The sequence below is a fragment of the Rhinatrema bivittatum genome, chromosome 8, assembly GCF_901001135.1.
Source record: "Rhinatrema bivittatum chromosome 8, aRhiBiv1.1, whole genome shotgun sequence".
In the NCBI taxonomy this organism is placed as follows: domain Eukaryota; kingdom Metazoa; phylum Chordata; class Amphibia; order Gymnophiona; family Rhinatrematidae; genus Rhinatrema; species Rhinatrema bivittatum.
Genome location: NC_042622.1, coordinates 193,497,273 through 193,521,679, shown reverse-complemented (window position 1 = coordinate 193,521,679; position 24,407 = coordinate 193,497,273). Strand labels below are relative to the sequence as shown.

The window sequence follows — 24,407 nt, the reverse complement described above, 5'->3', positions numbered from 1 at the left end:
TTAAGGGAAGGAATGCCTTGAGGGCCAACCTGATGGCCCGTGGCTCCAACCTGTTTATATGCAAAGTCTTCTCCTGTTGGATCCACTGCCCTTGCATCATCCAACCTCAGCAGTGGGCTCCCCAACCTATGCAGCTGACATCTGTGGTGAAGATGACCCATTCAGAAACAGCTAAACATACCATTTTGCCAGGTTGGGGCTGCATCCATCAGTTCAAGCCATCCCTTATGGGTGGTTGCAGGGGCAACTACTGGGAATAGCTCACTGAAGATGGGTGACCAAGTGGTTAGCTGCGATTCCTGCAGGGGACACGTATGCACCCTCGCCCATAAGACCAAATCTATGGCTGCTGCCATTGGGCCTAGTAGATGTAGGAAGTCTCGGGTGCTGTGAATAAACTGGGCTTGGAAGCTTTTTGTATGGGAAATTAACTTTTCCCGCCTTTTGCAGGTGAGGAACACCTGTCCAGACTCCATATCGAAGAGTGCCCCCAGAAACACCAAGGACTGAGAGGGCTTGAGACTGCTCTTTACATAATTTATCACCCAGCCTAGCTGTTTCATCAGGCATACTACAATGACAGAGGCTCAGGTGTTTTCCTGGGCAGACTTGGCCCAAATGAACCAGTTGTCCAAGTAAGATGAACCAGAATTCCTTGCTTGCATAAGGTTGCTGCTACTAACACCATCACCTTGGCAAAGGTCCTTGGTGAAGTCACAATGTCAAAGGAAAGGGCTCGAATCTGGAAGCGCTTGCCTAGTACACAGAAGAGTAGGAACTTCTGTTGAGATTCCCTTATGGGGATATGGAAGTACGCTTCAGTTAGTTCTAAGGATCAGAGAAGCTCCCACTTTCTTAATGCCACTATAACTGAGCTCAGGATTTCCATATGGAAATGAGGAACCCTGATGCACTTTTTGACATCCTTGAGATCTAGTATCGGTCAAAAGGAGCCATCCTTCTTAGAAACCACAAAGTAAATAGAATATGTTCCCCATGCCCAATTCCTGGGCTGGCATGGGACATACTGTAACTTAGCTAAGGTAACCTCTATTGCTGCCCCCCCCCCCTTCTCTGTTGAAGAACAGGGGGAGACTATAAATATTAGAGGTACTGCCTTGGATAATTCGGGAGCATACCTTTTGCAGATCATTTCAAGTACCCAGCAGTCCAAGGTGATGGTTCATTCCAAGTAGAACCCCTATAGGCGACCTCCCACAGGTACTAGACTCGGCAGGACCCCCTGACCATGACTAGGGTGGGCAGCCAGAACTTGAAGCTGCTGGGAGATCACTTCTAGGAAGCTTAGCTTCCTGAAAAGACTGAATCCTAGACTTCCTTGCCCGCTGGTAGCCAAAGCCACCAAACTTGTACCTTCGGTAATCCCTGAAGCGTTCATGCGTCAGATTCTTGGAGCTGGACTTCGGCCTATCCTCTGGGAGCCTTTGGGGCTTTGCCTCACCCAACCTCTTTACTAATTTGTCTAGTAACATTCTTCCCCCGAGAGCAATTCCCCTTTAAAGGGTAATTTGCCCAAAAGGGCTTTCGAGGCTTTGTCTGCAGTCCATTTCTGGAGCAAGGCCTGGGAAGTCATCCTAAGGATGTCGTAGAGGGCATCTGCTAAGAAGGCTACCCTTGATTCAATCCAGGCCACAACCTCCATGTCTGGCAGTTATTGGATCCAACGCACTACAACATATGGAAGCTTGCAGGGCCCAAGCATTAATGGTGAAGGATTGCCTTAGTAAGTTTTCTATCTTCCTATCCTGTTGGTCCTGCAAGGCCAACCCACCTTCCACCGGATTGGTGATCCTGCAGGTAATGGCTGATACCAGAGTGCCCACCTTGGGGAACCAGAGAAGGGAATCCCTCTTATCTTGGGGCAGCAGGTAGACCTTCCCAATGATATAAGTTCCTTTCAGTGGCCCCTGGGGGGATTTGCACTCTGACATAATCATATCTTTTAGGGTCAAATGTAGGGGGAAGGTTTTCTGAGGCTTCCTCATCCCCAGGAGGATGGGATCCCATTCTGTGTGGTCCTCCTTCTTAGGATCCCTATTCTTGAGGGCTGCCATGGTGTTTGTAACCAGGGCTGGCAATTCTTCCCCATGGAATAGGTGCACCACCCCTGCACCCCCTTCCTCAGAGGACCATTCCTGTTCCTCTGAGGAATCTGAGCCAACCTCGGGGAGCTTCTTCTGGAGTCCTGAGTCTTCGAGGACCAACCTGGGCTTGCAGTAGGCTTAGCCTTCTTATGAGAGTGTTCATGTCCCACAGCCCCAGATGGGCCTGGGGGGCCCTGGTTATTTAGCATGACCTGGTAAGCCAAATGCATTAGCAGGACAAATTCAGTTGAGAAGACCACTAAGGGTCCCCCCACCAGGTCATTCAGCTGCTTGGGCTTCCCATACTTGTTCTCCGATGAAGCAGCTGAAGGTAGACCAGAGACTTCCAGGTCACCCGGAATTCCACTTAGCTGCAGGATGTTTACTTCATCCTGTCCCCCATCCCCCCTGCTTATAAAAGCCTCGCTGGCTGCCTGCTCTACCTGACAGGGGAGGGGGCTGGGTTCCTCCAAAGTTAGGTGAGAATCGCAGAGAAAGAAGAGGGAGCTTGCCACCATAGGGACTCTTAGTCCTGCAGGCAGGGCACTTTCTCCCTCTTAACATGCCACTCTCTATTATGCTTGCCGGCGAGAAATGCTCAGGCGCTGACACACACGCATACATCCAGGTCCACCCCCTATTTCCACCCACTCCTGAACTCCTGCCTGAGTGGACCCCTCCCAGCGCTCCCAATCATGAGGCAGCCCTTCTCCCAATGTAATGGTTTCATTCTCCTCTCCTCTCCTTTTTTTTTTTTTTTTTAAACTTACCACCACCAAGGGATAGAAGAGAGACAAAAGGAAGATTCAAGTGAGGCACTTAGGAGCCAATGCAAAACGGTGCGCTCAGCCAAAAGAACTGTTTAACCTGTGGTTGGAAGCACCTCCACAGCCCCTAATGCTATAAGAGGATTAGCACGTCCACAACATGCGTCCAACGCGCCGCGAAACTAATAGCACTCATCACATGCAAATGCATGTTAATGAGGCTATTAGTTATTCACCCCACATGCAAAAAAAAAAAAAAAAAGTGCATCCAAGCCGCATTTTTACACTCAGAAATTAACACCGGCCCAGAGCAGCCCAAAAGTGAACAGAAAAGCAGAAAATATTACTTTTCTGTATATCCTCTGACTTAATATCGTGGCAATATTAAGTCAGAGAAACAAAAAGTTTAAAAGATTAAAATAAAAAAAAAAAAAAAAATTTAAGAGTGCTGGCGGTAAGGTTAGGAAATGGACGCTCAGTTAACAAGCATCCATTTTCCGAACCTGCAGTTGTGTGCCGCTTAGGGAAACGGTTGCTGATAAATTCAGCGCCCATTTTCTCAACACGCAGACAGCCAACCTCCCCTGGGCGCCTGCTGCCAAGGATGCGCTAGGCGCACGCAATGGACCCTAACACCTCCTTGGCAGCAATGACCCCTAATTTAAATATTGCATGGCACCCCCAGGAGAGGTGCCTAGGCAGGCATTAGGAAAGCGGGTGCACTTTTATTGCAGTGGCCCCTTGACGTCTATAGTTCCCATCTCCCCGAGGGGGGGACGGGACTCCCCTACCAGAGCTGCCACTCCAGCCCCCGTGAAGATTGGGGGCACAGCCCAAGGGATTTCAGCTACCGAAGAGGTGCCAGGGCAAGCATCCCAGGAATTGTGGCTACCAGAAAGCAAACTTAGAAACTGAGACAAATAGCACTCGTCGGCTCCTGCTGTGAGACAAGAGAACTACTGGGGACTGCCTCCAGTATGTCTCCCTTATAGGGGAATTGAGGTCACACCAAACAGCATGGGGGCATATTCTCTGTCTGCACAGCTGAGGAGAAGGAAATCCCCTGTGGTCTAGCAAGGAGATAAGGAAATTACCCTTTTAAAAATGACAACATTTTAAGAAATAAGGAGCAACAAATAAACTATAGATGAGATCTTTTTATAGGACTAACACAATACATTTGTGACTAGCTTATCAAGAGCTACGCTTCCTTCACCAGATCAAAAAAGAAACGCCGCTGATTTGATGAAGGGAGCATAACTATTAATGGCCAACAGAAAAGGTCTCACCTTGTATTTTCTGACCCTTAAGTAGACTTAATACAACAACTACGATACTTTACTCATCAATATTTTAATACATTTCTGAAAAGCAATGTTACATATCAAGAAATATAACTTCTTTTTTAAAGAAATAAACAGACTACAACACAGTCAGGGAGCTACTTGCATGCTCAGCAAATGAACAGCAAGATGCTAACCTAAAGCCCAGAAAGTTTGCTAAAACATCAAAACGTTCCAACTTCCATGGCAAGAAATGTTTGCAAGCAGAAAACAGTATCTCAATGTATCTCAATGAAAAATTAGACCGAGCAATGAGGAAGTGCTTGGGACCAATGAAAATAATGACTAGAAAAACAGTCCGGCTGACAGTTTCACAGAATTTAAATTGTGACATTAACCCATTAGCACAGTCCAAAGAAAAACTGTACACAAGGATGGGCCTACAGAAAGGTATTTCTAAGTCTCGTTACAGCAGCCCAACACATTTCTCCCAGCACATATGAACTCTCTTTTCTAAAGCTTGTAAGAAATGCAGCGTGTTGACAGCACACCTGTCAAAGCAAGTGATCCCATAAACTAGAATAAAAGTCCTGCTTCTGGGTGACCATTATGCTAAATGGCCCTTATGCATCATTTAGCCAGAAGCCCAAGTATCTTATGCTTGCAAATGTCTAAGCTGCAAGAGATTTTCAAGTGACCCACAATTATGGAACTACAGAATGTAAATTGCACTTGAACTGCTGACAATAAAGCATTTTGGAGATGGGTGAAGCACTGCAAACATTTTGGGGCTATCCTCATCCTCATGGGGCTTTTAAGATGACATGCTCTCAGGGAACACTGTGGGGTCCCACCATACTGTAGATAATCACCAAATTAGAAAACCAATAACACAGGCGGACAACAAAAGTTCAATGAATGCAAGAAAAATCTTTCACTGGTGAAAAACAGGGGATTTTTGCAGCTGCACAGCCTTCAAAGATTTTGCTTCCATTCTTCCTGTCTCCTATTGTACATCAGCCTCAAGGTTTCAATGGCTCCTCTTAGTAATTTCTGCAAGATACGCGCTTAAAGAAAAGCTCCAGCTTACCAGATATTTATGCAAGTGTACATCACTACTCATCACTAAAATGAGTAAATTATTTTTATAAAGAAAATGCTTGCGTGCATCAAGCTACCCCATGCTCCCTCCCTGGCTGCAATCTGGCATCTTGCTATCACAAAGCAGGGTATCCCCGCTCTCTGATGTGTGAATTTGTGAGAGGGGTCAGAGGTCAGATGAGTGCTGTGCATCATGAAAGTGGTCCCAAAGCACAGACCAAACAGCTTTTCCAACAAACCAGCATCTCTTTTAAAGGCCGATGCAGAAAGGTGTGTTCACCGGAATGCCTTCTGTCTGCACTTCAGCGTGCAAAACTTTCTCCCGATGCAGCAAGGAGTTCTGCACACAGCAAATGCATGCTTCTAATCGGGAGTACTACTTAGCACCCTCGCATGGAAATCCTGTGCAAATGAGGGCGTTAAGCAATACTCCCGATGCAGAGAGACTGTATTGGGCCAGTGCTAATGCGCTGGCACTTAAAATCCCTAAAAAAAAGGGGAAGAGAGTTTTAAATACAGTATAAAAATGTCCGTGGATAAGCACAGACTTACCCAGGTACATGGTGGCAGCTTACATATGTGGGTAAGTTACTGCTGCCACTTACCCACATAAATCTGTATTTATCCATTTAAGTAGCAGTTGCTGCCACTTACCCACATAAGTACCAACTTATCCATCTATCTAGCAGCAGGAAGCAGCTGGCAGATAACCTAGCTGCTTCCCACTGCCAAAGAGATGGATAAATCAGTATTTATCCGGCTACATGATGGCCATGGCTGTCACGGATGGCTTCCCCCCCCCCCCCCTTTCCATCCTGAGTTAAAATATGCATTCAGGCTGTGCCAAACATGCGTTTTAAAGTTTTTGCTCATTTTTTAACTCCTGATATATTAGCATATCATTAGTTTACTGAACTAGGAGTTTAAAAAAGAAAAATAAATTACCTCTCAGGATTATTGCATTGGCCCCTTAGTGAGGTAACCAAACTGGAATTCACTGCCCTCTGAACGCAGAACTGAGAGAGATAAGACCCCTAGGAAAACGTCCATCTTTACACAATAATTAAATTGAATTTTATTACTCAGTAGAGAATTTAATATCCTTTCGCTCTATGAGATGCCAGATTCGGACTTCCCTATAAAAATCCAAAATTTGATTACAGATAGCACCTTATGTAGAGCATCAAAAATAGAAAAAGGTCTCCTTGACCAAACAATTGACCCAGACATTATATAAGCTCTTTTCACATCAGTTAAATAACCCTGTTTTCAGTCCCTCAGAAAATGCCAGGGAAAAATCTGTGTGCACCCGTTGGTTTTGCTGGGAGTCTGCACGTAATTGTACTGCTAAACATTTTTTGACATGAGGAAAGCCAAGGCCTCCAAGGGCACGGGGTTAATGCAACACCATTCTATAAACTCGATGTAATCTACTCTTCCAGATGTATCTGAAACCTTACTTTGTAAAGTCTTGAAAGTTTTATCATTCATCTGGCTAGGGAGAGTGTGTAACTGATAAAATTTAAGAAGTATAGTCATTTTAATACTGGCTATCCAACCTAGCCAGGAGAAATCAAATCAAGCCCAAAAAACAACAGTGGTGAATAATTAACAGAAAACCATGGCACTTATGGCCCTATGAGGCACTATTTTATTAAACAGCGTAAGCATACATAAACAAATCCATGAGACTTCTGTAAAAGCAGCACAAGCTATCACTGATCCACACTGATTTCCTAGAGCACTACACTCTTCATTCACATACAGACTAGAAAACAATGGAAATATGAACTCTGCTCCCACAGGTTCAGGGAAATGATGTTCAAAAGCATCTACAAAAGCATCTTTTCTTTCCTTAGCTGGTGCCTTTAGCAGTAACATGCCCTTCCTGCCAGCTAAGTAGTACTACAACTTCATGACAAGTTGATTAACATAGCTAAGCCTGATGATGCAGCCAAGAAATACTTCCCGTCTTACCCAGGTGGAATTTCTGGAATTCCACTCCAGCACTGCAAGGTATACAAGCACAGGACAAAGAATGAATTGCACAACATGGTAACTTAAATATGAGATTAACTTGCAAGTTTCTTATCTTTTCAAATGCCCTTCTTTATTGTCATTGTTTCAGACCACAAATAAGTACGTGGCACTGTACAGAAATTGGCGAGATTCTTTTCTGCATGCTTTGGCCATTTTCCTCGAACTATCAGGGTGGCTTCTGCAGAGAGGGTGGTGGGCTGGCAGCTACACCGTCCACTGAAAGTGTTGCTACCTCCTCACAGACACTGCTCTCTGGCATTAACAAAGAAGAGTCGACTCAGGGACAGCTGTATATACAAAGCTTCAATAAATCGGCAGCAATGGGAAATAGAAAAATTTGCGAGGGTCAAACAGCATATTCAGTGTTTAGAACCGTATGATCGATAAGCTGTATAACAAGGAAATAGATAATGATGGTTGGATGGAGTTTTGGAAAACACACTTCTGATGCAGCTGTTCACAGAATCATAGCTAATCATCTGGAGAGGCCACAATGACTCACTCTAGGGAGGAGGAATAGCCTAGTGGTTAGAGCAGTGGACTATGAACCAGGAGACCAGGGTTCGAGTCCTGCTGTCGCTCCTTGTGACCTTGGGCAAGTCACTTTACCCTCCATTGCCTCAGCTACAAAAACTTAGATTGTAAGCCCTCTGGGGATAGAGAAATACCTACAGTACCTGAATGTAAACCTCGGTATATAAAAATAATAAATAAATAGTAATAAATAAATAATGTAGCTCTGGTATTAACAGATTGCTCTCATTAGAACTTTAGTGCATCAACAACTGTCGCTCAATTGTAGGTCCTCTTCTGGTACAGATTACTTTGCCTGGAAACCACACTATAGCTTCCATTCTCATAAGCAGATGGGGAACAGATTTGGTTGTTTCCCTGGACACTGGCCCTCTCTGGCTAGGGCTGGAATCAGGCACGGCAATCAACGAAAGGGCTGGTAAAAGCAAAGATGTCAGCGACCCGATGGCTGCTGCTCTACATTTTGATCAACATGCAAAAAGTGTATGTGTATGTGCAAAAGAATACTGCACACACTGGTATCAAATAGTGAAAACAAAGAGCTCCGCTCCTAAAAAAAAAATACATACATGACAGGCATACCAAGATCATGTTTAGTAACAAATTAAAATCAAATCTATACCATTCAATTCATAGAAGAAAGTCATTATGCAGGGCTGGAAAAACCCCAAGTGCCAGGTTGCCCTGGCACCTAAAATCTGGTGCTGGCTCTGGAAGAAAAAGTGCTGCTGGCAGCACTGACCAGGCCTAGGAAGAGCCGCTGCAGCCCAGGGTTGACCACCGCTGCCACTGGGCTGTACAGCAGAGGCAGGAGAGTATCTGGAAGGAAGGTGAGGGAGAGTGGTGGGGAAGAGGAAGATTGCTGGGAAGAAGATAGAAAATGAAAAATAAAAGGAAAAACAGCAAAAAAACAAAACCCACAAAAAAAAAACAAAAAACACAGAACAATCCCAGACCAGACAAAGCATATAAATCAAATAAAATACAAAAAGCCTCCTTAAAAAAAGTTAAAATCTAGGCCTTAAATATTTTTCCAGCCCTACTATTAGGCATGAGGGGAAAAGTTGAGTTTCTATTGCCTTAGGCCGGGGGGGGGGGTCTTGTAAGCTGGGACAAAGGAGAAGACCATTACCTTAATACAAGGTGAAACACATGCTGCCTGGGATCTAAAGCTGAAGACTGAAGTCCTGAGAGGTTACCCACAGTTCAATGGGGCACCATGGGCTCTAATCTGAAGCTCCTGTTTGCCCAGCAAGGTGTGCTTTGCAGAGACAGGTAAAAGCAACAAACAATGTTACAAATTAGTCAGAAAGGAATGAAAAATTCAAAACGCGGAATATCAGAATGCCTATGTATCGATCCACGACGCAACTGCACCTCGAGTTTTGTGTTCAGTGCTGGTCACCCCATCTGAAAAAAGAAAAAAAAAAAGATATAGCAGAACAAGAAAAGGTATAGAGAACGGCAGTAAAAATGTTCAAGGGGATGGAATGGCTCCCTTATGAAGAAATGATACACAGGTTAGGGGTCTTTGGCCTGGAGAAGAGATATGATAGAAGTTTATTACTATTTGGTGTTCCCAGAAGAATGAGCAGGAGTAGAACTGCTGAAAACGGACACAAATAGGCTGGGAACTGAGGTAAACCTCAAATGATTTTAAGACTGTGATCGTGAGGAGCTAGCCAAACAAAAGCAGATACATTGATGGGACCAGGATGTGAGGTTTTGGGAAACAGAGAAGTTCCGACAGCTCTGCTAGCTGACTTTTTCAATTTTTCTTAGGGTCGGAAAACAACGGGAGGCAGGCAGATGTAGTTCCTCTTCACAAAAGTGGAAGTAAGGAAGAAGCTATAAGAACTACAAGCCAGTTAGTAAAATAATGGAATTACTGCTAAAAACAGAGGATATTGCAGTTTCTGGAATCCAATGAATTACAAGATTTGAGGTAGCATGGTTTAACTGGAGGTAAATCTAATCACATGAATCTCTCTGACTGGGCAACCGGAGATTTGCACCAGGGGAGAATATTAGATGTGGTGTAGTTGGTTTTCAATAAGGAATCTGACACAGTTCCACATTGGCGACATATAAATAAACTGAGCACCATTGCTGTGGGCCCTACAACGATTGACTGGATTAGAAACTGGTTGCGTGGGAGGCGACAAAATAAAAGTGGTAAATGGCGTTCACTCCAAGAAGAGAGGTGTTACTAATGGTGTACATCAAGGATCAGTCCCTGAACTGGTTCTTTCCAACGTTTTTATAAGCGATATCGTGGAAGGACTATTAGGAAAAAGAAAGATTTTTGGACAAAGGCAGGAAGCAGTACAAGCCTCCTAATATATGACTGTTAAAGTTAATCCGCACGCATGAACAGAAGAACACTAAAGACTAGTGTCAACATACAAGAAAGAGAGAAGGCTATAGAGAGATAAGGACTAGTACTTGGCCAATGAGGCAGGTGGCCTATCTAGGTGTGCCACCAACACACTGTGCCTCTCAGGGATAGCACATGGCCATGGCAACAGATTCTTGGCTGGTACAAATGGACTTTCAGGCAGTGTGAATGTAGCCAGCTCAATAGTCTGCTACACTGGAATGCTCTTCAGCGGACTCAAGACACCAAGACCAATGTACCAAGCAGTGCAAAATTTTGCAAAGGCCGCTTTGTGCACTACAAGAGCAACTAGCACACAGTATTTTCCCTTTTAGCATGCAAACAGCTACACTTTGCACACAGTTTTGTACGTACAAAATTATATTTCAATTTGAGTGACTACCATGCAAAATTATGCAAAGTAGTTAATTATGAGCGCACAGTAAAACTAGAAGCGAAAACAGATTCGCAAATGCAATTTTGCAAAGTTTCCTGTGGAAAAACAAATGTGTGCCATTTTTTTGACTGGGCTTTATTTGCATAAGAAGCACAGTAGATAAACAGTGTGCGCTATTTAGGACACAGTGCCTGCAAAATTTTGGCATGCTTTAATCCATCAACTCATTGTGTTGCCAGTGACCAAGCACTCGGTGGAGCTTGTTCATGCAGCAGTGTCACGCGTCAGTACGAGCCTGGGAGCTTTCACATGCCAGTTACAAATTTTACAAACTCAGTATGGACTTGCACCCCCCAGTGTCTTGCTAATATTAACCCTCATAACCCCACATATTACCTTCTGCTCTACACATAAGACTATTCCAAACATCCTCAGGAATTAGAGAGGAGGACAAGGAGTTAGGAATTCAAGTTCAAACCCTCACTATCCCAACAAGTCTGTCTCTCACTTTGGAAAAATCACTATCTCCCAGTAATGAGGGTGAAGGTGGTAATAATAATAATGTACCCTCCTCCCTCTCTCCTTAAACAGGGCTCGACAAACCCTGGGCATCAAGTCATCATGGCACATACAGCCTGAGCAGGAGGCATCAGGAACCCATGTGGGCCAAACGGAAGCAGGCGGCATCAGGAGTCCAGGCAAACCAATGGGAGGAGGAGGAAGAGGAGATGCTGGTTGTGACTACAGTCTTCCCCCTGTCAAAAACGCCCCCACCATCACCAGCAGTTTCCTGCTCTTCTTTCAAACCCCTCAACCCTCCTCCCCCACATGCCTAGCGGTCTCTCTTAACTGTGCTCCACAACCAACAGGCAGCAGCTCTCCTCCTATGATGAAGATGGCTCCCTCTGGCCTGCATATCTGCCTAGATAGGAGAGCAAGATCTGAAATTAAAATTTTAGATCTTAAAAAGGAAAACCAGGAAGATGAAGGAAGAAGCAGGGCCAAAACTACTCTTTCAGGAATTTCATAGAGTGCCAACTCCTTTATGCTCTGTCAGGTCAGATGTTTATTCACCCTATCAGACTCTGGGTGGCGGTTCAAATGACTCATTGCCAGAATAAAAGTTGAAGAAATTTCTCTCAGCAGAGTGGGTACGAAGTTCATGTCATACGTTATCTGCTGTACAAGTGGCCGTCCTGCTAGGCAAAGCTGTCCAGGTCATACAAACTCCAGCTGGCTTCTTTAGAGCAGACACCTTCAACCTTTGGTTATCCTCTGCAACTCCGCAGATTCTGCATTCACATTGCAATAGTCTCTTGCACAAAGGCATGATTCTCAGCATTCACAAGGAGTTAACTAACAAGCCCACGCCAATGCATTATAAACTGTCATAAACATCTACAGAACACACATATGTATGTATATCTGTATGACATTGTATGTTTTTACTTTCAAACGTAATAGGAAATAAATTCAATATTTTAAAATTAACTTACAACAGACCTCGTTTGCTATTGAAAAACTTGTTGGGGGTGATATTAGGTAAGCCAGATAGCATGTCCCAGATATTCAATGGGATAAACATCCCACTGAATAGAATTAACATAGCCAGATAACTTTAAAATCTAACTAGTTTTTTGTTTTTGATTTTTTTTTTTTTTTAAACATAGCCATTTAGGTTTTTAAGATATCGGGCCTTCTGGCTGAATAACTTGCTACTTCAATAGATGTCCAAGAAAGAAGCGCTGGGAAAAGTCCAAAAAAAAAAAGCGAGAGAGAAGTACAATGGTCTGTGGCCTGATTTCCTCACTCCCCCCCCCCCCCCCCCACACACATTTCACCGATGCCTTAGTGGCACTTGCACCCAACACCCTCTCCTAAATCTCATAAAATGTTTCATGGTCTGCTGCTGACCCTCCCCCTCCCCCCCAAAAGCCCCTTCTCCAGATTGTGAAGCACTGCTGCCGCCAGACCCTCCCACCCCCACTGCCCCACCATCTAAATATGCTCCCCACCACACCCCTACCACCCTAGACCCTCCCCCTCCATCCCCCTGAACCCCTAAAAATGCCTGCCAGGAGTGGAGTCTGACCTAACCCGCTCCTGGCGAGCTCTAGCTTGCGCTTCCAATGCTGCTGCTTATGACAAAAGCTGCACTGGATCTCACCAGGAGCGGGTTAGATCAGACCCCACTACCGGAAGACATTTTTAGGGGTGCAGGAGGATAGGGGTGAGGGTACGATAGGGAGCATATTTAGATAGCAGGGGGGAGGTGTGTGAGGGGGGGGGAGGGCCTGAAGCAGCAGTGCATTACAATCCAGGGAAAGGGCTGAAAGGGAGAGGGGATTCAGCAGTGGACCATAGGATATTTATGAGATTTAGAAGGGGATGTGCAGTGGGAGGGTGCAAGGGCCATTAGAGCATCAGTGAAATTTTGTGTGTGTGTGTGGGGGGGGGGGGGGGGGAATCAGGCCCTATGCCCCTGTAATTATTATTATTATTATTATTTTTTTTTTTTTACTTTGCCAGTGCTACTTACTCAGATCTGAAATTGGATTCAGACGACAACCAACACGGGCCCAGACTTTTACTGGGGTACTGATAAGCATGGTATTGACTTGCACGGAGTGGCATTCACTACCCTTAACAGAAGGTATGGGGATTACTCCCCTTAACCAATAAACCTTGATGTTTTTGAAGCAACTGAGGTACAAAGGGAAATTAGATTCAGACAACAGCCAAATGACAGGCCCCGACTTTTACGATCTGGGGGTAAGTAATACACAGATATAAGGGAACAAGCAGAGGACTGCTTCCACAGCCAAGTCCAAAAACAAAGCACGTCAAACAGCATTGTTTGAATTTTTAAGGGGGTAATTGCACAGACTACCCTTAAGAGGAACCTAGGGTGATCTACACAGCGCGGTAGATATTATCATAAGAAGGTTGCTGGACAGACTGGATGGACCATTTGGTCCTTTTCTGCCATCATTACCATGTTACTATGGATATCTTTTGAACATATCCAGATAAGTAGCAAGTTACTTTAGACCTGCTCTGAAGCTTGCCTAAAGTTATCAAGCTAACTTGGGCCTAAATTCATCATTTTGCTATAAATTTTACAAGAATAGCGCCCGCAATAAAAATAAGGGGCGTGGTTAGGGTAATTATCCAGATACCACAATGCACGTTAAATTTATTGCACTTGCGATAGAGAGAGAGAGAGAGACTCTTTATAAGGGTCTCATATAAGTAAACTATTTATACCACTGTAAGAGGGGCAACTAGTAACTCGGGGTGAGGTTTTGGGGGACGGTTTTACATGCACAGTCAGAGGTATAAACAGCACAGTAGACATCAGTGAAGATTTTATGTGATTTGGAGTGAGGAAAGTTACACAAAGATGAGATTTGTATATTGTACTCTCACCCTAGCTTGATACACTCTACCTAGCTATAATCAAGCTAGGTGGAGGAATTGTCAGGTGGTAGGCAGGTTTCTCCATATGTGGTGGGATTGTCCAGTCCTAAAACAGGTATGGGAAGGGGTACATCACTGGTTGGAAGATATGGTCCCAGGTATACCTTGCATAACACCAGCACAGGCACTGCTGGGTATCACAATTCCGGGGATTTCTGAAGACGACAATAGACTAGCGCATTATATACTCACGGCTACTCAATGCAAAAAAGCCAAACTGTGGAAAGCCACTAATACCACGACACAAGCAATTATTAAACAGCAGGTAGACAAAGCTTATTTATTGTCCAAAATAACAGCATACAAAAATAAAAGTCTGCTTAAATTTCAGAGGATATGGCAATCATATCAAACATGGAAATCCAGTCAAAACTAGCAACCCGAGCATCCCTGACATTCGGACTAGTTCTGGGTGACACGACAGGCCACTAGTCATCATAGGAGATACTGCTTAAGAACATAAGAAATTGCAATGCTGGGTCAGACCAAGGGTCCATCAAGCCAAGCATCCTGTTTCAACAGAGGCCAAAACCAGGCCACAAGAACCTGGCAATTACCCAAACACTAAGAAGATCCCATGCTACTGATGCAATTAATAGCAGTGGCTATTCCCTAAGTAAACTTGATTAATAGCCATTAATGGACTTCTCCTCCAAGAACTTATCCAAACGTTTTTTGAACCCAGCTACACTAACTGCCCTAACCACATCCTCTGGCAACAAATTCCAGAGCTTTATTGTGCATTGAGTGAAAAATAATTTTCTCCAATTAGTCTTAAATGTGCTACATGCTAACTTCATGGAATGCCCCCTAGTCCTATCATTCGAAAGTGTAAATAACCGATTCACATCTACTCGTTCAAGATCTCTCATGATCTTAAAGACCTCTATCAAATCCCCCCTCAGCCATCTCTTCTCCAAGCTGAACAGCCCTAACCTCTTTAGCCTTTCCTCATAGGGGAGCTGTTCCATCCCCTTTATCATTTTAGTTGTCCTTCTCTATACCTTCTCCATCACAACTATATCTTTTTGAGATGCAGCAACCAGAATTGTACACAGTATTCAAGATGCGGTCTCACCATGGAGCGATATAGAGGCATTATGACATTTTCCGTTTTATTATCCCTTCCTAATAATTATTAACATTCTGTTTGCTTTTTTGACTGCTGCAGCACACTGAGCCGATGATTTTAAAGTATTATCCACTATGATGCCTACATCTCTTTCTTGGGTGGTAGCTCCTAATATGGAACCTAACATCATGTAACTACAGCAAGGGTTATTTTTCCCTATATGCAACACCTTGCACTTGTCCACATTAAATTTCATCTGCCATTTGGATGTCCAATCTTCCAGTCTTGCAAGGCCCTCCTGTAATGTATACAATCGCTTGTGATTTAACTACGCTGAATAATTTTGTATCATCTGCAAATTTGATAACCTCACTCGTCGTATTCCTTTCCAGATCATTTATATATATATTGAAAAGCACCAGTCCAAGTACAGATCCCTGAGGCACCCCACTGTTTACCCTTTTCCATTGAGAAAATTGACCATTTAATCCTACTCTCTGTTTCCTGTCTTTTAACCAGTTTGTAATCCACGAAAGGACATTGCCTCCTATTCCATGATTTTTTAGTTTTCTTAGAAGCCTCTCATGAGGGACTTTGTCAAACACCTTCTGAAAAGCCAAATACACTACATCTACCGGTTAACCTTTATCACATGTTTATTAACCCCTTCAAAAAAATGAAGCAGATTTGTTAGGCAAGACTTCCCTTGGGTAAATCCATGTTGACTGTGTTCCATTAAACCATGTCTTTCTATATGCTCTACGATTTTGATCTTAAGAATAGTTTCCACTATTTTTCCCAGCACTGAAGTCAGGCTCACTGGTCTATAGTTATCTGGATCGCCCCTGGAGCCTTTTTTAAATATTGGGGTTACATTAGCCACCCTCCAGTCTTCAGGTACAATGGATGATTTTAATGATAGGTTACAAGTTTTAACTAATAGATCAGAAATTTCATTTTTTAGTTCCTTTAGTACCCTAGGATGCATACCATCCAGTCCAGGTGATTTGCTACTCCTTAGTTTGTCAATCTGGCCTACTACATTTTCCAGGTTCAGAGTGATTTTGTTCAGTTCGTCTGACTCATCACCCCTGAAAACTATCTCCGGAACTGGTGTCTCTTGTCCTTTATTCACTTTGTACTCTTATTTCTAATAGTTTTTCATATAAGAGCAGGATGCATGTGTATATGGCAGGGGGGGAAGGGGTGGGTTGGGGAAAAAAAGGGATACAAAAGTTCGGTTTCCTTACTTTTGAACCTCACTCTAAGAGAGATTCCTCCACTTTGGGGGGCATATTATTATATGAAGCACACTTATCTTTGTGAAATATTGTTAGTCTCTCATGACTGGTACCATTTCTCCCTGTATATGGTTCAATGTATGTTTTGTTTTACTTAATAAAAACTATAAATTAAAAAAAAAAGGGTAGTTATTTCTGGCATTAAATTGTGCAACAGCGTGCGTTATGCTATCGCATGCAATGTTAAACATCCCTCATTTTCATAAACTCCGCCCAAACTCCCCCCTTTTGACTACATTTTTAGAATTTGCATTTGCATCTCGCGATGCGTTATTTATCACACGTGTTATGGCGTTATCGTGGGCAATAAGCCCTAACGCAATTTGATGAATGACCCCCTTAGCTAGTTATAATTAAAAATCAGCTCAGTTAGCCAGATAGCTTAACTCCTCCCCAAAACACCTCTTTTTTTATCCGGCTAAATTATAGCTGGATGACAACTTATGGCTATAGCTGGTTAATAATTCGATGAATATGGCAAAACTTGCCATTTGGACTTCCATTTGTGAGTTACCCATCTAAAAGGTTTTTGAATATTGACTTTGTTTTTGCTTGTTGTTTTGTCTGTGGAGAGGGAGAATTATCATCCTCACTGTAACCCCCACCTGTATGTATTTGAAGACTTATCAAGTTGGTCCTTAGTCTCATATTTCCCAGATAAAATATACAAAGCACCTTCCTTGTAGATCATATTATGCAGGTTTCTAAATCATTTTTCTTGTTTTCTGAGCTTTCTCCAGTTTTTTCATGTACTTAACTGTAGGGTCCAAAATTGAACACAGTAGTGCAAGAGACTTCTTTAAAAAAAAAAAAAAAAAAACTATTGCTGGAAAACACCTGCTTTGCTGTCTTCCTATAAGTAAAAATTCAAATACATATTTCACTGTTAATGGCGGTGTCAAATTTGGCAATGATCACTGATTTGAAGCCATATTTTGAGATGGACCACTGCTCCAGAAAGAATTTTGGGGAAGTTGAGAAAGGAATAAGTAGCACGATATCTAATATACTGAGCAGGCCCTGAAGAGAAGCCATAGCCACCAATTAAAGGGAAAGCTGGCACAAGACAGTGCTGATTAAGAAGCCAATAAACTTGCTGTCTGCTAAAAAATAAATAAATAAATAAATAAAAATAAGGAAACTTTTACCATTTAATTTTTTCCTATGAGGATTGTTAGTGCCACCAAAATGCTGTGCCCTTTCAAATGAAGAAAGCATAATGTAATTATTGTATAACAAGTAAGCATCCAATAAAGAGTTATAATTCCCACGCTATTTTATTCACATTTAAAATCCAGAAAGCAAACTGAACTGCTCCCAATAGTTACACACTAATTCTACAAGGAAGCAGAGGAAGAATAAAATGTCAACCAAATTTAAATAGTAGGCAAATTCTCACCAGTTCCTTTGTGTTATGTATTAGGAACACAAAAAAAAGATTCTGCAGGAAAATGAACTTCGATCATGCAAGAGATTAACTTTTTAAAGGTTTGACAATTGCTTGGTTTTGATTATAATTATTACTATCCTTATCATAAGGCTTGGGGTTAACTGCAAGAAGTGGCAGATTCTACTAGAAGAAGTTTGCTGGGCAAACTGAATGAACCATTTGGTCCTTTTCTGCCATCATTACTATGTAACTATATTTTAACACTAAAATAAGCTGGGTTGGGAGGGAGGGGAGCACAGTTATCAGAAATGGTCAGTTTCAGGCAATTAGTAAAGATATTCTGAAGGCCACAAGTATTGCTTTAAAGGATAACAAGTATGTCCACACTGCCTTACGCAGATGTCACTTCCTGGCTCACAAGCAATTCAGGTGATGAGGGACAGACTGTGGTTAGACAGCATCTGACTGATGTGTCCACAGCTCAGTGATTGAAGACAGAAAGGAAAAAAAGAAGAAAGGGATTCCATTTGGATGAGAAAGGCAATACTATGAAGATTCCCCATTACATCTTCTACTGCAAATTATGGGGTAGATTTTAATAAAGTACGCCCGCGCGAACAAGAGTACGCCGGATTTTAATAGATACGTGCGTAGCCGCACGTATCCTTTAAAATCCGGGGTCGGCGCGCGCACAAGGCTGTGCAAAATCGGCAGCCTGCGCACGCCGAGCCGCGCAGCCTGCCTCTGGTTCCTTCGGAGGCCACTCCGAAATCGGAGCGGCCTCGGAGAGAACTTTCCTTCCACCCCCTGCACCTTCCCCTCCCTTATCCACCCCCTCAGCCCTATCTAAAAACCCCCACCACCTTTGTTTGAAGAGTTACGCCTGCCCAAGGCAGGCGTAACTCCTGCCCAAGGCCAGCTGCACGATTCCCAGGCCCAGGAGCTATTTCGGAGGCCTCGACCACGCCCCTGAAATGCCCCCAGGCCAGAACCACACCCACGGCCCCGCCCCCGGAAGACGCGCCGCTGCAACACACCCCCCGTCCCAGAGCTTGCGCGCGCCGCCGAGCCTATTCAACATAGGCTCGGCGCATGCAGGGGGAACTTGGGGCAGGTTTTCGGGGGGTACGCACGTACCCCTTTGAAAATCTGCCCCTATGGGTTCATTTTGCCACCTTCTTTTCAAAGAGCTGCACAAGTACCATTCCAGGTCCCTCACTCTGGAACATGCATTCCACCATAACTTGTGTCCAGAAAGAATAACCAGTGTTCAGTTTAGAAGGGCAAAGAGTGAGTGGTTCTCAAAATTATTCTAGTATATGTTCTAGTGCAAAGAGTCAAAAAAGCCACTGCAAGTTCCAAATATGACTGGGGATGACGACCTTCACAGTCAAATTCCTTACATGGCCATTTCTTGCTGATATTAGAATCTTGTCGTCTACAAAGGCAGATTAGAGATAAAATGTTGGAGGAAGGGGGAAAATCCACTGAGTTTATTTCTTGGGAGTGACATTTATGAATATCGTTATATCAACACCACAGGAACAAAGCTGGATAACATTATTACCCAATTACAAATAAGTAGGCTGTCACCAGAACAGTGCTTGCAGTCATACAATACAGGGTAGAGCCAGGACAAGAACACAACACCAAGCCACCCCCCCCCCCCCCCCCGAGTCCTACCCAAAAGTTCTTCTGCCATCCAGTTCCAGACTCTAACCAGTCTTCCAATTATCTAAACCTAGAAAGGGTTACAATTTCTATCAATGGCTCTTTCTTCACAGAGTGTTACCAATGCCTGTGCTGGATTCTGCTAGGCAATCAGTGTGTCTCTAATGGTGGTAAAGACAGAAGAAAGTGTCCAGGGAACTGCTCTGAACTGAATGGGGAAAAAAAATTCACAAAAGAGATCCTACAATTCCCAAAGACATTCACCTCAAAGGAAGGCAAGAGCTGCTAATTAACAGCAGAGGGGCCTAACATATTTATTTCAAATGAACATTTCCGCAGCCACTGGAAATGAGATATACAATGAGAAGAAACACAGAACATTTGTTCATTACATGCAAATTCAATTCAAGTGATTTAATAAAAAAGTAAACCCACTTTGAAGGAAGATCAAATAGTAAAAATATGACAGGCTGTTTATGGCAGCAAAAGACACGTCATCAACTAAGTCCTAAAGTCTCAAATGCTTGGTAGAGTATTATTCTTTTAAGATCTGTAACTTTGCAATCTAATCTTTCTTAGCTTTGCTGGCTGTGACTCCTACAAGGCCACATAACGATCCCTAAATTAACTCTACCTGTTTTGTAGTCTGCAAAACAACTCTCTTCCCTTTTAATCTCTCTCATGACCCTCCTTTAATTTTGTTATCCCTAAAGGTGAGATGCCCTTGAAAAACTAGTAAGACCATACTGCTTCATCTACTGATAATGAACCCCCAAGTCTACTGCCTCCACCATCCCCATTTCAGAAGATTACTGACATGTCCGAATGTGGCTGCATGCTTCTTGGCCTTCCATATAAAAACATTAATGGGGATGGTGGAGGCAGTAGACTTGGGGGTTCATTATCAGTAGATGAAGCAGTGTGGTCTTACTAGTTTTTCAAGGGCATCTCCACCTTTAGGGATAACAAAATTATTAAGGAGGGTCATGAGAGAGATTAAAAGGGAAGAGAGTTGTTTTGCAGACTACAAAATAGGTAGAGTTAATTTAGGGATCGTTATGTGGCCTTGTAGGAGTCACAGCCAGCAAAGCTAAGAAAGATTAGTTTGCAGAGTTACAGATCTTAAAAGAATACATACATATATATATATATATATATATGTGTGCAGTACAAGATGAGTGGCAGGCTGTTTGCAATAAAATTACATGCCAGAACATGAGAAAGTGTTTTGTCTTCTTTTCGACCAATTATTTCAAATCCTATTTCATACCAATTAAAATATGACAACTCATTCTTCAGAAGTACCTTAGTATTCTTAGAAAACAAAAATGTCTTTATAAGATTCCATCTTGATCTGCATGCTAAATGATCATTATGATGCCCATGAAGCAATTTGGGGGCCAACTTGTATAGTGCTACAAGATAAATAGTTTTGACAAATAACAGAAAGAATAATGATTCTAAAGTAGGATCTAGCAAGTGACACTCATTTTCCAGTGGAAAGGAAGCTTTAGATTAGAACAAGATGTCGTGATATAAGGCTAAAAGGGGATAAGGCTCTGGAGTAAGGAAAAAAATGTTCACAGAAAGGATGAGGGATACATGAAACAGCCTCCAAGAGGTGGAGGCCAAAGTAGGAATAGAATTCAAGGACACATGCAATAAGAACAGAAGATCCTTGGATGTGAGAAAGTGAGGGTAAAGCCCAAGATCAGGAAGGCTCTGACATGGTAGCAAAAATGGGTAGATTAGATGGATCTTGCAGTCCTCATCTGCCTTCATTTCCTAGCACGAAACTTGCTTCAAAAGCACACATGAACATACTTTCCTGTCACTGGTAGAATCATAACTTCCCAACTTTCTGAATGTACTGTCAATAAGCTCCAATTGCAATGTATCAGAAAATATTTCAATATTTATTCTGGCCTTCCAAGATCACATGGAAGTAAAACATAAAAAGTCAACCTGTAACAGCAGGAGATGCAAAGGACATAAAATCAAACAATAAATCAATGATCATCAAACAGAAAAGAAACATTTTTTAAAATATGCATGTGTAGACAGATAAACTGGCATAAATCCAAAACTGTCAATATTCAACTTTAGCAAACAAGTGAAAACTAAAAGTGCATAGAATGAGGAAGAAAATGAATACATGTTGGTTCCAGTGACATCATGAAAATAAGTGGAATTTATCACTTTTTAAACTTATCCAGGTTGGCTTTAAAATGTTTCCATTTCATAAGTTGTTCTGAGGACCTACTGTCAGTGTTTCTACATCTTCAGGAATTTGATTTCTAATACACGAGTTATTTCACTTTATTTGCACTATGCGATAGGACATGCTACTGTTTGATCAATGAAACCAAGGGATTTGTGGAACACATCTCCATAATTTAACAGGCATGCTATGCTTAATACACTGGAAGAAACCTATATTCCAAATATAAGCATGGAGATTATTCTTTTCATTTTTTTTAAAGTTAAAATTGAGTTCTATACTGCAATTAGAAGTTCTTTCTAATTAATTTTAGGGCTTTCTTCCATCAAAAACATCAAGTTCAAACAGCTCAGTTTTGCTTCATCACCTCGTTCCGTGGACTCAAAAATCACAACTAGAAGGAAGTGCAGGTAGCCTCAAACATAAAAAAAACATATTCTGACGACACTGTTAGCTGTCACATCAATGGCTGCACAAATTAATTTTTAAATGAACTGGAAAACAAATACAAGTAGTGAAAAAAAGGTAAAAGATGCCATACCAGGTTAGTCTAAACCAGTATTGCAAAGTTTGTTTTGTTTTGTTTTTAACTGGAAAAAAAAAAAGCTTACATCCATTGGTTCAACTTTCTCTGGCTGTCTATCACAACCAAACTTTGAAATGTTGCATTTCAAAAATATTCAATTTTAACTAAAATTATATTATGATGCTTATACAACCTCCTCTGTAAAGAGAAATCACCACAGTTTTTAACCTTTATTTGGGGAGAAGGTAACAAGAAGACTACACTTACAGTAAAATCAGGGGACCCGGAAGAGATGAACCACCCACTCTAAACAATACTGAAAAAAATTAAGGCATGGCCTTTCTCATCTGCCCATTCTCCCTTCCTACTGGAATATCACATACCCTACTTGATCTCTAGCATTAGGCTTGCCTTCTGAATTACATGGTAACTTCATACTGAATAAATAGGGCAACAGCTATTATGAAAATATGAAACTCCATCTGTGAAAATGCTTCTTTCAGAAATAAATTCCAGTTCTCACATTACACTGGGAAGCCAAATATATTTAAACACAGCAGATCGTGCTAGGTCAATAAACCTTGGCAGACTTGAAAGTTTCTTCTGTTAAGGGATTCTCCATAATTAAACATCATCACTTTGTTTTACATACATTATCATATGTCAAATCCAACATAATAATATGCTAGCAAGCTAACCTTCCGTTTTAACGGGGGGCATACAAGGCATATTCTAACTGCTTATGGAACTTTTCTCCTGGTTATCTTTTAGCCAAATGTGTTCCTCCCACGTTTACACAGCCTACAAATACTTTGAAGTGTCTCTACACACAGCATACAGTTCAACCCCTAATCAATCACCGGTGCTGAAATCCCAGCCAATTGCCCTGCAACTGGCGAGGTCGTGTCTCCAGAACCGAGGGCAGCTGAGCAACCTAAGTTGCCCAAGCCCCTAAGGACAGGAGATCTGTCCAGCCATCCTGGCAGCAAGTGAGGGGGGGCTTCTTGCTACACCAGTGTTAGCAGGGTGAGTCACAGCAGAGCTAAGGCACCGTCGCCAGAGACAGCTCAAAGAAACAGCAAAGATCGGCTGGGTGGGGGAGAATCCTCCAGTCGGCCTCTCTGGCACTGCCAGGTACTATCCTCCTGCTCAATAGCCCCTATCCACTCCAGGTCTATGCGGTCTGAAAAGCTCGCATATAACATCCTCTGTACAAGATTCTTATGACCGTTCAGTAGAAGCTATCACAGACTGCAAGGGATCTAGTTTCTTCCTGGACCAAGACCTCTGCACTATAGAACCCCCGCCGCCATATGAGGCTAGAGGCTCTCTTCTTCCTCGCCTTCTCTCCCTATCTCCTGGGCAGAGAGCGGCCCTGCCCCTCCACACCCTCCCATTCACTTCAGCGCCCCTCAGCCGCTGCTCCCGCGCGCTCTCTCTCTCACCTGGACGCGAACGCCGCCGAGCACCTCACGCCCTCGCCCAGGTCGCAGGCGGCCTGGTACTGCGGGTCCCGCTCTTTCTCGCGCTCCACGTGGAAGGCGTAGAGGGAGAAGATGATACCCAGGGCGCACACCAAGTAGCGGGCGGCCCGCTCCCACCGCGGCACCGACACTCGCAGGACGGGCGCCGCCATCTTCCTCCCAGCCTCACAGGCACACGCAGCCACGTACCATTGGCTCGCGGGACCCCGCGCGCTCGCGCCACCCGACGGAGCCTTCGCCGGCGCGCGAGCGGGCGTGACGTCACCGAGGTGGGCGTGACTCATGCCTGGGTAGGGTGCGACTCTCGTATGGTTGCTGTCAGATTGCATTACTATGTATAGAGAGAGATTTGTTTTTGGGTTGTTTTGTTTTTGTTTTTTTTTTGCAGCTTTTAGCATTTTCTGCCCTTTGCAGGCGGCTTCCATCAGGAGGCTCCTAAAACATTGCAAACAGGGACTTGTAACCATCAAGGCCACAACTGTCACCATTGTAGCGCTGGGTTTACAACAGCCAGGCAAGCTGGATTCTTCAGAATATCTTTGTCTACCTCTGGGTTCTGTTGCTTCCTCTTTTCTTCCGAATATATAGATGCTTCCTCTTTTTATCCCAATATATAGATGGATACATACTTTATATATTTCCACACATTTTAGAATAA

At 43.1% G+C, this 24,407-nt stretch overlaps 1 protein-coding gene across 2 annotated transcripts in view; it reads right to left on the bottom strand.

The window, feature by feature from the left end:
• Positions 1-24,002, bottom strand: part of VKORC1L1 (vitamin K epoxide reductase complex subunit 1 like 1) — an 81,571-nt gene extending 57,569 nt beyond the window's left edge. For both annotated transcript variants that reach the window (XR_003858175.1, XM_029612298.1), the window contains exon 1: positions 23,711-24,002. Coding sequence is in view for 1 of the 2 variants with exons in the window: in XM_029612298.1 (XP_029468158.1) it covers positions 23,711-23,901 (191 nt within the window). In the remaining variant the exon portion in view is untranslated. The remainder of the gene's footprint in view (positions 1-23,710) is intronic.
• Between the last annotated feature and the right edge of the window lie 405 nt (positions 24,003-24,407).